The 11,973-nt window shown below is 37.7% G+C and overlaps 2 protein-coding genes across 5 annotated transcripts; one reads left to right on the forward strand and one right to left on the reverse strand.

Moving 5' to 3' along the window:
- Positions 1–376: 376 nt before the first annotated feature.
- On the reverse strand, positions 377–10,684 carry LOC126634454 (calcineurin B-like protein 10). Of its 4 annotated transcripts, XM_050304979.1 has the most exons (11): positions 10,578–10,654; positions 3,097–3,135; positions 2,807–2,978; positions 2,624–2,706; positions 2,441–2,500; positions 1,802–1,910; positions 1,662–1,714; positions 1,454–1,534; positions 1,256–1,368; positions 828–1,150; positions 377–706 (listed from the first exon to the last, which is right to left on the reverse strand). In XM_050304979.1, the coding sequence occupies exons 1-10, from the start codon at positions 10,608–10,610 to the stop codon at positions 1,096–1,098; spliced, it is 798 nt and encodes a 265-aa protein (XP_050160936.1). In that variant the 5' UTR covers positions 10,611–10,654; the 3' UTR covers positions 377–706; positions 828–1,095. The 4 variants fall into 4 exon arrangements, with proteins under 4 accessions (XP_050160936.1, XP_050160937.1, XP_050160935.1 ...); XM_050304980.1 differs by lacking the exons at positions 377–706; positions 828–1,150; positions 1,256–1,368; ... (5 more) ...; positions 2,807–2,978; positions 3,097–3,135 and adding exons at positions 8,142–8,710; positions 8,858–8,928; positions 9,014–9,094; ... (3 more) ...; positions 10,049–10,131; positions 10,249–10,423 and having other exon boundaries at positions 10,539–10,684; XM_050304978.1 differs by lacking the exons at positions 377–706; positions 828–1,150; positions 1,256–1,368; ... (5 more) ...; positions 2,807–2,978; positions 3,097–3,135 and adding exons at positions 8,142–8,710; positions 8,816–8,928; positions 9,014–9,094; ... (3 more) ...; positions 10,049–10,131; positions 10,249–10,423 and having other exon boundaries at positions 10,539–10,684.
- LOC126633847 (protein FLX-like 3) lies at positions 490–840 on the forward strand. The gene has a single exon (XM_050304392.1). The coding sequence runs from the start codon at positions 490–492 to the stop codon at positions 838–840; it is 351 nt and encodes a 116-aa protein (XP_050160349.1).
- Positions 10,685–11,973: the final 1,289 nt, after the last annotated feature.

The following is an 11,973-nucleotide window of genomic DNA, read 5'->3' on the forward strand; positions in this document are numbered from 1 at the left end:
GGTACCTAGATCGGGGTCTATGGTGGTAGTTTGCAATCGGCCCGAGCTGTAGAAGCTCCGGCGTTCTTCCCTGTTAGTTCTTGACGAGCGTAGGCCTTTCAGGCCGTTTCCCATAACCCTCGGACCTTAGGCCTGTTAGGAAGGTGGAGTGATATTATTGCAATAATATCGATAATATCACAATATTATCGATAATATTGATAATATCACGATATTTTGACGATAATTAGGTGGATAAGTGTCAAAATATCGATCTCTCACAAAAACAATTTTATCAGTGAAATATTGCCGATAATATCGACATTTTAAACCTTGATTACTATTATATACATGATGATGTGCGTGCGCGCGCGCATAGGATATGTTAGTTTGGAACTTTGGAGATAATGTTAGTTTGTAGAATGATTTAGCAGTCACTGACATGTTGATTTCCTCCCCTTCTTTAGGGTGATATTTCCTACAAATTTGTGGGTTTCAGGATAACTTACAATGGCAGGGAGACATCGTGTTCGGCGCGAAGCAATGAAGGACCGGCGTGGCTATCCTATTGAAGGACCTAATGGCCGAGGCCCTCCTATGCGGCCGCTTCCCCATCCTGCAATGTTGGAGGAAGAACTTGAAATGCAGCGTGCTGAAATTCGAACACTTTTGGCTGATAACCGGAGACTGGTTGAATACCGAATGATGTTGCAGCTTGAGGTTGGCGCTGCCAAGGAAGAAATTCATCGGATGAATGTAGGCTTTTCAGATATTCGTGCCGAAGAAGAAATGCAATCAAGGGAGCTCTATGAAGTTCAGAAGCTGACTAGTGTTAGGAAGGAACTTACCACAAAAGTTTAGACCCTCACGCAGGACCTTGCGAGGTTGCAGTCCGACAATGGACCAGCTTCTCTTGTATTTGTTTTCATTTTCTTATCTTAGAGCTCCTTTTCACTGTACATATCTTAGCGAGAGTGTATTAGATTGACTTAGAAGTTTTGTTTTGTAGACATCCGATCGATTATGAAAAGATGAGCTGTATCAACACAGCTCCGTTTTGTTGGTCATAGCAATTCTGATTTTCCGGCTTATGGTAGCAGAGCATTATCAACATTTTCAATCTTCGACTCCAGTGTTGAAAATAAAACTTGGAAAAACCGTCGTGATGTCCCTGGCGTGTCAATAACATAATTAGGACATGTTTAGGGGAAGAAATGGATCGGAAAAGAATGTAAAACGAGTTGAACAAAAAGGAATGACAGTAAGAGAAAGGTACTTTAAATATGGAAGTGTCATGTTCTTTAGGACTGCTGGGTACCGAATAGCATAAGCTTTCCATTCGTCTTTGCTAATTTTCTCATCCTTGTCAGCATCGGCATCCTCAAACGTCTGAGCAAGAAAACATAACTTTGAGAGTGTAAAACTTCAGAGTAAAGGTCAAGAAATAGAAGTTTTAAACATCCAAAATTCTTGCCTTATCGACGATAGCTTCCAGAGTTTCATCCGGCATCTGAATGCCGGATTCCGACAAAGTAGCAACTACCATTTGCCTGACCTGAAAGCAACTGCAGCTGTTAGGTAGAGCCGTAGAAGTAATACAAGAGACAAATTAATTGTCGACAGAATTATGATGAATCAAAACGACAGAACTTGTTCAGTCTCAAACACATCAAGATACTTACTTCTTCCCGCTCGATATATCCTGTTTGTCTCAAATCATACAAGCTAAACGCGACTGCAAGCAACCAAAGACGAAAGAAAACATTTAACACAAAAGGCCTCCAAACATAATTCAAGCAGCTGAAGTTGGTTGACTACTTACAATCAATCTTGGCCTCAAGAGGAGCATACGGATGAAATACACTTAGCGCGTGGACAAACTCATCAAATTCAATCACCCCATTTTTCTTTTCGTCAAAAACATCAAACACCTACATCCCATTTCATCACAGATTAAAAGGAAACAGATCAATATGACAACATTGATGAAACGTAAATCGCTTAGTCACATTACATGTGGAAATTTTCAGGTCGACGGGCCGAGGGCCCACTCCAACAACACTGATACTGTCCCCACTTAACCACCTGCACAATCCTCAGGTGTGGGGTTTTATCACAAAAGGCCTCGATTTTAGTTAGAGAGGGGTATTTCTATTTAAAGCACTCTTCTCTTCTCCCTCTGTCCGATGTGGGACTGGGGGTTCCAACATTACATAGTTGGAAAAATGTCGCATTGACATGAAGGATGAAAAATTTGCTATTATACGCTAAAGAATATCACTACAGAATAAAGATCATGAAAGCTTCACACTCTGTTTCCTCCTCGAAAAACAGAAGCAGCAACTAATATATGTACCCGGAAAAGAAATTAGAGCGGATGTGTTCTCCCTATGCATCCGACATCCAATCTCCCTTCCCGCAGTTAGGATTAGTTTAATTAGAATATCGTAAGTGAGCCTACTCTATCCAGAAAAAGATTTTCACCAGCCGGAGTCTTGAAAAGCGCCAAACTCAGCTCCTCCTGGACATGAACAACAAATACAATTTCAGCTACTAATAAATGAAAAAAATCAAAGAAAAAGACATAAATTCCATGACGTCAAAGAAATTGAAAATTGTAAAAGACGTGCATAAATTGATGAACCTTGTGAATTAATCCGTCGTCGAGCACGGAACTACTCAACTTGTTAAACAGTTCGCGCAATGCCTCCACCTCATTCACACTAACTGAGAGAGATTCAATCTATTAATAATTTAATTTATTAAAAAAAAAAACATATTTTCATTTCTTAAAAATTATAAATTGAAGAAAAGCTCGTGTACAAACATGGAGAGGTGGCGGCGAGTCGAACAACATCGTCGTGGGTGAAGGAAGGGCGGGGAGGTTGACGGTGGCGATCGAAGCAACCAGCTAAGCTGAAGATGAAAGCCTCGACCAGGCCAATCAGTGGTATGCACACCGCACAGAGCGTCTCGCCGATCTTCAGCGAGCTCGTACTCGTTTGAATTATTCACAGAAGCAGCACAGATTGGTGTTTGAGTGAAATTTTCTTTCTAATTATTTTCTCAGGAAACAAACAACAAAGAAAGATAAAAGTTAGAGAGTGAGAGTAATACCGTAAAGCTGTAGGCGGAATAATCTATGCGAAATAGAAGGTCACGGATTTGCAATCTGGGTCTCTCAGCCATCGGCGTTTGCAGAGAGAGAGAGAGAGAGAGAGAGAGAGAGTTTGCCTGTAAATGCAGAAGGAAGGGGAAAATATTCGTATTATCTTGCTTTATTTAAATATAACTTTTGGTTTATTGAAATGCTAGGAAAACAAAAAAATTAATTATTAATTCGAATTTCATAAATAATAAAATTTACATCTCACTGCTTAATGAGCACATTATTATTTTAAAAAACAAATCATGACTCCAAAAAAAAATTATTTTTTTAACAAACAATATTATTTAGAGGTCAACTTAATCTTACATGTTAGCAATAATACACTTCAAATATGCTTTTGACGAGAATTAAATATAGAATTTTTTACTTATAAATAATAATAAAATATTATTACACTGTAGTATTATTATTCGAATTAATTTAATTTTTTATCCTTCATTTATTTGATTTAGATTTAACTATTATAACCCTGCAGAGTAGACACGTGATATGCTATTATTGTAGTTTTTTAATGATAGAAAAATGGAATGAGGGTTTGTGACATTTCTCCATTTGTCACATCCTAACACGTCACCTTATGATTATTGTAAGTTAGTGTAAAAATGATTAGGCGCCAAATGATTATTGTAAGTTAGTGTTAATAAGCTTTACACGGAACTTTTCTCCAAAAAATAAAATAAAAAAACAATTGCTTTACACGGAACTTCGTTGGTTAAAACTTAATAAAAGGACCCACACGCTAATCTGAAGTTACAATTATTAACAAAGAATCAAAATTTGACATTGGAGAATTTATATGGAACACATATATACCGATATTATGACATTTCAAGAAAATAAAATAAAAACAAAAAATTATTATTGGTGTTTTAAAATTTTTATTAGCGACATCTTTCGCAAATAAGAAGGATATGGAATTGTCAATCACTCTATCCTTAATAGCCTTAAGGATAGTGTAGTGATTGGCCAAACCAATCAATGCAGTCCACGTCAACCAAATGACTGAAACAAGAATCCTTGATTTTCTTGAGCTGTTTTGAAAATCGGCTTCTTATATTACACACACCCCAATGTGTACGATAAATAGGAAATGGTGGCAGGAAACACTTCATCGGGTGGACACATGACTTCTGACGGTGGAGAAGATTTGACTTTCAACCTGCAAGATTTTTAACAGAGCCTTTGAATCCAACAATGACAAACATAAGGTTCTATATGCACATCAAATTAATAACATATAACATGCACTCAAGATATGCATAGTATATGCACATTATATGCTCAAATTCAACCAATTCATGAACCAAAGTCAAGCAAGTATGCCCAACATGTACATATGCACATAATATGTACCAATTTATGAACCAAATTCAACCAATTCCTAAACCAAATTCAAGCAAGTATGCCCAACATGTACATATGCACATAATATGTACCAATTTATGAACCAAATACAATCAATTATTTCTAGCAATATCAAAAGCACATGCACAAGATATGTATACGGTATACACAAATTCAACCAATTCATGAACCGAATTCAAGCAAGTATGCCCACCATCTACACCGTATAACCAAAGTACAACTTAATCAATTAATTTCCAGCAATATCAAAAGCACATGCACAAAATACGTACACAGTATGCACCACTGTTATAAAAATCCCCGCCTAGCGTAGCCTAGGCAGGGCGGCTGGCCAATGTCCTGATTAATGCTTAAGTGTTTGAAAATTAAGAAATGGCACCTAGACCTGATGAGGCACCCGTCTAGCCCGTCCAGACCTGTCTAGGCACCTGCTTAGGTTGCGACTCACCTAGATAGAAAATATATAACTTTCATGTAATTACATAACCATAAAGCCTAATCTGTTAATTTTCCCCAAATTAACTGTACAAAACAGTCAATTGCACCCAAAACCCTAAGTTCCCAAATTGGGAAAACCTAGGTTCAAATAATGAAAATTCAATTCAAAACATACCTCTTTTTTTATTTTTCCATTACAATTGTTTGAATCGATGGATACCAAGCTCGCCTTGGCCGTGAAACTTATAGAAAAGATTAGAAACTGGGCGTCGGTTGGAAAATTGGAGAGGATTTGGGTCACGCTATTTGGGGGTTAGGGTTCTTCGAGCTGGGGGTCAAGCAAGGAATTTTTCGTCAATGAGTAAATGTTGATTGAGTTGGACAAAATAACCATTTATATGGAAGGCAATTTGATTATTTCAAGTTTTAAGAAAATCTTATTTCTGTCACATTCTTATGTATGTCATGTGCATGTTCTATGCATATCCTAAAACTCCTATTTTGGTCCCAAAATTAAGAATATGACCCATTAATGTCAATTTTCCAAAGATAAATGTCAAATGTTAATTTGATGGCTGACATGACAACGTAAATTTTTTTCTTCCTCTAACCTATATGATTTTTTTTTTGTAAATTATATTTGTAGGATCCATTGAAAAAAAAAAAAACCAATAAAAAAATAAAATTTTGAGATTTATAATTGGTGCATTAATGTGACGCACACAATAAAATAATTTGCCATTATAGTGATTGTGTGATACTCATAGTGAAGAATGCCTATTGGGTTGCATGGGATTGTGTTACAACCCATCAGTGAGTGCTTCTTCTTCTGACACTGGTGGTAGCCCTTTCTCTCCATTATGGAAAGCTATATGGAGGGCTAAAGTCCTGTTGAAAGTAAGGAACATGGTGCAGAGAACTTGCCAGAACATTCTCCCAACAAAGTCAAATTTATCAAGGAAAGAAGTATCGATAGATATGATTTTTGTCTTTTGTAATGAGGGTCCTGAGGCAAAGGTACATGTTCTAAAAGAGTGTCACTTCACTAGAGCCACATGGTTTGCGGTCCCATTCATTTTCTTGGTTGATTCAATACCCGACCATACCGTTAAAGAGTAGTTTTTAGCTTTACTATAACGCAGAAATCATGCTTTCGACTTTACTTGTATGGTGATGTGGCATCTTTGGCAGGAAAGCAATGATCGGATTTGGAGCGGAAAGCATGGGTCTCCAGAGGTGGTAGCGTAACGCGCTATGGCATGGTGGCAGGAATTTCAAGCTGTTGCGGCTCTCGGGTCTGTTGCACAACAATGGGGTTGCCCAATCCGCATAAGTGCAGCCACGGGATGGAGGGATGGGTGCAGGAAGAGGGTTCGGTATGGCTTAGTGTGGACGGGGCGACAAATTTGTAAGGCAAGGTAGGTGTGGTAGGTGCTGTCTTGCAGGATGCACATGGGAATTTTGTGGTAACGGGGGCATGGTTTTTGCTTGCAATCTCGTCGGTTTTTGCTTGCAATCTTGTCGCCACTTCATGCAGAGATGCACGCCATCCTTCATGGGGCGGAATTGGTATCACATTTGGGGTTTCAAAAGGTACGAATTGAGAGTGACTCCTCCCAAGCCATATCCATCATCAACACTTGTGTGGATTGTGCTTCCACAATGGCTTTATTAGGGGGGATGTACTTCATAGTGCAAGTATATTTAATGCTTCAAATTTTATTTTTGTTTCTAGGAATAATAATGGATTTGCCCACCATTTGGCAAAGGTAACATTGTCTAGTGGTTCAAAACTATCTGGATTGAGAAGCCTCCAACTGTTATTCGAGACCTTCTCATCCAAGAGCCAGTGTAAACTTTCCCAGTTTAATGATATCGTATTCGTTTCAAAAAAAAAAAAAAAGGGTAAATTACAGTTCCCCTCTCAGGTTTAGGTGCAATTACAACTTCTTACATCATATTTAAAACATTTCAACCTCATTCATTTAATATTTATTTCATTTCAATTTCATATATCCGTTAAAAAATTTGTTAAATTAACCGTTAAGTGATGATGTGGCAAATATGAGGTCGTCATTTATGCTGACGTGGTTGCAAACTTGTGCCATGCAGCTAAACAATTAATAAAAAAAAAATTAATTTGAATATTAAAATAATAATTTTTTTTTTATAAAAAAAATCCCAAATCTTCATCTTCTTTTTCCCTCTGAGCTCCCCCTTCTCCTACCACCACCCCCTTCCCCACCCGAGCCGCCCTTCTTCCATCACCACCCCTATCCCCCATCACTTTCGCACCTCCTTCTCTAACTAAAAAACCCAAATTCCTCATTTTTGCATCTAATTTTGTCCGAATTCCACATTTACGATTGAAACACTAGATCCCAAATCTGAGTAATTCAGTTGAATGATGGGTCTCAAAGCTCCAGGCCCTAGTCGTCTTCAGAGATGCCTAGAGCTCGAGTCGAGCTCATCCTCGATCTCCAAAACGTCGTCATCCATGAGCGCAATGTCAGGGTGAATGGCTGGGTCAGGCTTGAAGGGGTCTAGTTCGAAGATTGGGTGCCATGATCCTGAGTCGAGTTCCTCCTTGGATTGCGTGGCGATGAAGTCCCCAAACTTGTCCCAGTTGAGCGAGTCATTTGGAGCTGAGTGGCGAGCGGCGAGTCGTCTGGTGAGGTGGGGTGTAGGGCACGACTTGGGGTTTTCTGGGTTGCTTTGGGCTTTGCAGATGAGGAAGGTGGGCCAAAATTGATGGTGGTGGTGCTGGAGGAAGAAGCTTGTTGGTGCGGAAGTGATGGGGATGGGGGTGGTGATGGGAGAAGGGCGGCTAGGGTGGGAAAGGGGGTGGTGGTAGGAGAAGGGGTGGCTCGGGGGAAGAAGAAGATGAAGATTTGGGATTTTTTTTAAATTTATTATTTTAATATTTTAATTAAATTTTAAGTTTTTTTATTAATTGTTTAGCCACATGACACAAGTTTGTAGCCACGCATAAATGATGATCTCATATTTGTGCATCATCACTTAACGGTTAATTTAATGGATTTTTTTGATAGAGATATGAAATTGAAATAAAATAAATACTAAATGTATGAGGTTAAAATGTTTTAAAGATGATGTAAGAAGTTGTAATTGCACCCAAATCTAAGGGGGGAAAAATGTAATTTACCTAAAAAAAAATTGACATCACATGTTCTCATGAACGTTCATATATCAATTAAAATAGGATTGACATACTAGTTGGAGTTTATTCTTACCTTTAAATTTGATTAAATGACATTCTACTTATAATTTGAGATTTCCTTTGGAGATAGTCTCAGCGAATCAAAATTTAAGTTGTTGGTGACATTTATTTTACCGAAGTTTCAATGTCCACAAGTATAAAAGAGATTATGCGCTGTTGCTGGGCACCCGGTGATATGATCTTCTCACGCTGGAACCGGCGGTGATATGATCTTCTCATAGTATGTTGCCACTGGCTTGGAACCGGCGGTGATATGATCTTCTCATAGTATGTTGCCACTGGCTAACAAAGTTGTGGATGAGGTTGTGGCTGGATTTTATTAGGTCAATCCCAGAAATGCTTGTGCCACTTGAAGTAGGGGGAACCTTCAAGGAGTAAAAATCATATCAACCCAGCTCCGTTTTGTTGGTCAAAGCAATCCTAAAACGCAGCACATCTTCTGATTCTGATTTTACCAACATTTTCAGTCTTCGACTCCAGTGTTGAAAATAAAACTCGGAAAAACCGTCGTGATGTCCCTGGCGTGTCAATAACATAATTAGAACATGTTTAGGAGAAGAAATGGATTGGGGAAGAATGTAAAAAGAATTGAACGCAAAGGAATGACAGTAGGGGAAAGGTACTTTAAATATGGAAGGGTCATGTTCTTTAGGAGTGTTGGGTACCGAATAGCATAAGCTTTCCATTCGTCCTTGCCAATTTTTTCATCCTTGTCAACGTCGGCATCCTCAAACGTCTGAGCTAGAAAACATAGCTTTGAGAGTGTAAAACTTCAGAGTAAAGGTAAAGGAACACAAGTTTAAAACATCCACAATTCTTGCCTTATCGACGATAGCTTCCAGAGTTTCATCCGGCATCTGAATGCCGGATTCCAACAAAGTAGCAACTACCATTTGCCTGACCTGAAAGCAACTGCAGCTGTTAGGTAGAACCGTAGAAGTAATACAACAGACGAATTAATTGTTTACAAAACAACGATGAACCGAAACGACAGAACTTGTTCACAATCTCAAACACATCAAGATACCTACTTCTTCCCGCCCGATGTATCCGGTTTGCCTCAAATCATACAACCTAAACGCGACTGCAAGCAACCAAAGAGAAACAAGTAGACAATGTCGTTTACCACGAAACGCCTCCAAACTTATTATTAAGCAGCTGACGTTGGGTTGTTGAGTACTTACAATCAATCTTGGCCTCAAGAGAAGCATACGGATGAAACACACTTAGTGCGTGGACAAACTCCTCAAATTCAATCACTCCATCTTTCTTTTCGTCAAAAACATCAAACACCTACATCCCATTTCATCACAGATTGAAAGGAAACAGATTAATATATATGTTGGTTCAGTGTTCAGACAAGATTGATGGAACGTAAATCGCTTAGAGTCACATTACTTAGTTGAAAAAAATGTTGCATTGACATGGAAGGATGAAAAAGCGGCTATTAAGCTAAAGAATGTCACTAAAGAATAAAGATTATGAAATCTTCACACTTTCCATTTTGCTTGAAAAAAAAAAAAGCAGCAACTAATTAATATATGTACCCGGAAGATAACTTAGAGCGGATGTGCTCTCCCTATGCATCCGACATCCAATCTCCTTTCCCGCAGTTAGGATTAGATTAAATTAGAATATCATAAGTGAGCTTACCCTATCAAGAAAAAGATTTTCACCAGCTAGAGTTTTGAAAAGCGCCAACCTCAGCTCCTCCTGGACATGAACAACTAATTAAATTTCAGCTACTAATAAATGAAAAAAAAATCAAAGAAAAAGATATAATTTCCACGACCCATGTCAAAGAAATTAAAACTAAAAAACTAAAAATTGTAGAAGACGTGCATAAGTTGATGAACCTTGTGAAGTAATCCATCGTCGAGAATGGAACTACTCAACTTGTTAAACAGTTCGCGCAATGCTTCCACCTCATTCACACTAACTGAGAGAGAGAGAGAGAGAGAGAGAGAGAAACATTATCCAATTAATTAATTATTTATTTAAAAACATATTTTCATTTCTTAAAAGTTATATATTGAAGAAAAGCTCGTGTACAAACATGGAGAGGTGGCGGCGAGTCGAACAACGTCGTCGTGGGTGAAGGAAAGGCGGGGAGGTTGACGGTGGCGACCGAAGCAACCAGCTAAGCTGAAGATGAAAGCGTCGACCAGGCCAATCAGTGGTCTGCAAAATGCACAGAGCGTCTCGCCGATCTTCAGCGAGCTCGAACTCGTCTGAATTATTCACAGAAGCAGCACAGATTGGTGTTTGAGTGAAATTCCCTTTCTAATTATTTTCTCGGGAAACAAACAAACAAAAGAGACAGATGTTAGATAGTGAGAATAGTACCGTAAAGCTGTAGGCGGAATAATCTATACGAAATAGAAGGTCACGGATTTGCAATCTGCGTCTCTCAGCCATCGGCGTTTGCAGAGAGAGAGAGAGAGAGAGAGAGAGAGAGAGAGAGTTTGCCGGTAAATGCAGAAGGAAGGCAAAATAATCGTATTATCTTTTTGTAGTGTAAAAATGTAGTTTTTCGTTAAAGTGAACAATATCGAGAGTTTTTCGTTAAAGTTCCCTTATTTCAATGCTAGAAAGACAAAAAATTTAGTTATTAATTCAAATTTTGTAAATAAATAAATTTATCATCCCACTGCCTAATGAGTACATTATTATTTTAAAAACAAATCATGAAAAAGGACTTTTGAATTAATTTAATTTTTCATCCTTCATTTATTTGATTTTGATTTGACTATTATAACCCTACAGAGTAGACACGTGGTATGCTATTATTGTAGTTTTTAATGATAAAAAAATGGAATGTGGGTTTGCCAATCGGATTCGTAAATTGTGTTTATGCATTGTAAATTGTGTAATTAATTTTTATTAGGTATTTTTTGTATTTAATTTTAAATAAAATATTTAAAATAATTTATACTTGTATAATGTATGATAAATGGACACAATTTATAAATTTTTAAAATCTTTACAAAGAAGATCGGAGAGGATCCGGATTCGTGGGTTTTTAACATTTCTCCATTTTGTCACATCCTAATCGTAACACGTCATCTTATGGTTATTGGACGTTAGTGTTAATAAGCTTTACACGAAACTTAGTTGGATAAAACTTAAGGACCCACACTCTAATATGAAGTAATAATTATTAACAAAGAATCAAAAGCATTGATTTGATATTGGGTTCATCTTTTCATTTTCTAAATGTGTCTTTTTAAAAAGAAGAATACATATGGAACTTATATATACCGTTATATGAAGTTTTTGTAAATAAAATAAAAACAAAAAATATTATTGGCACTTTAAAAATTTTATTAGCGACATTTTTTTCGTACAGGAAGGATATGGAATTGTCGATCACTTTATCCTTAATAGCCCTAAGGATAGCTAGTGGTTGAGCTGGCCAAACTGATCAATGCGGTCCACATCAACCAAATGACTAAAGCAAGAATCCTCGAATTTCTTGAGCTGATCTTTTGAAAATCGGCCTCTTATATTACACAGACACCCCAAGGTGTATGATAGACAGGAAATAGTGGCAGGAAACACCCCATATAGCAGACACACGAGTTTTGATGAAGGAGAAGATTGACTTTCGACCTGCAAGATTTTCAACAGAGCCTTTGAATCCAACAATGACAAACATAAGGTTTTATACACACATCAAATTAATAACATAAACATGCACACAAGATATGCATAGTATATGCACGTTATATGCTCAAATCCACCCAATTCATGAACTAAATTCAAGCAAATATGCCCAACA

Source organism: Malus sylvestris, chromosome 9 (assembly GCF_916048215.2).
Source record: "Malus sylvestris chromosome 9, drMalSylv7.2, whole genome shotgun sequence".
NCBI lineage: Eukaryota > Viridiplantae > Streptophyta > Magnoliopsida > Rosales > Rosaceae > Malus > Malus sylvestris.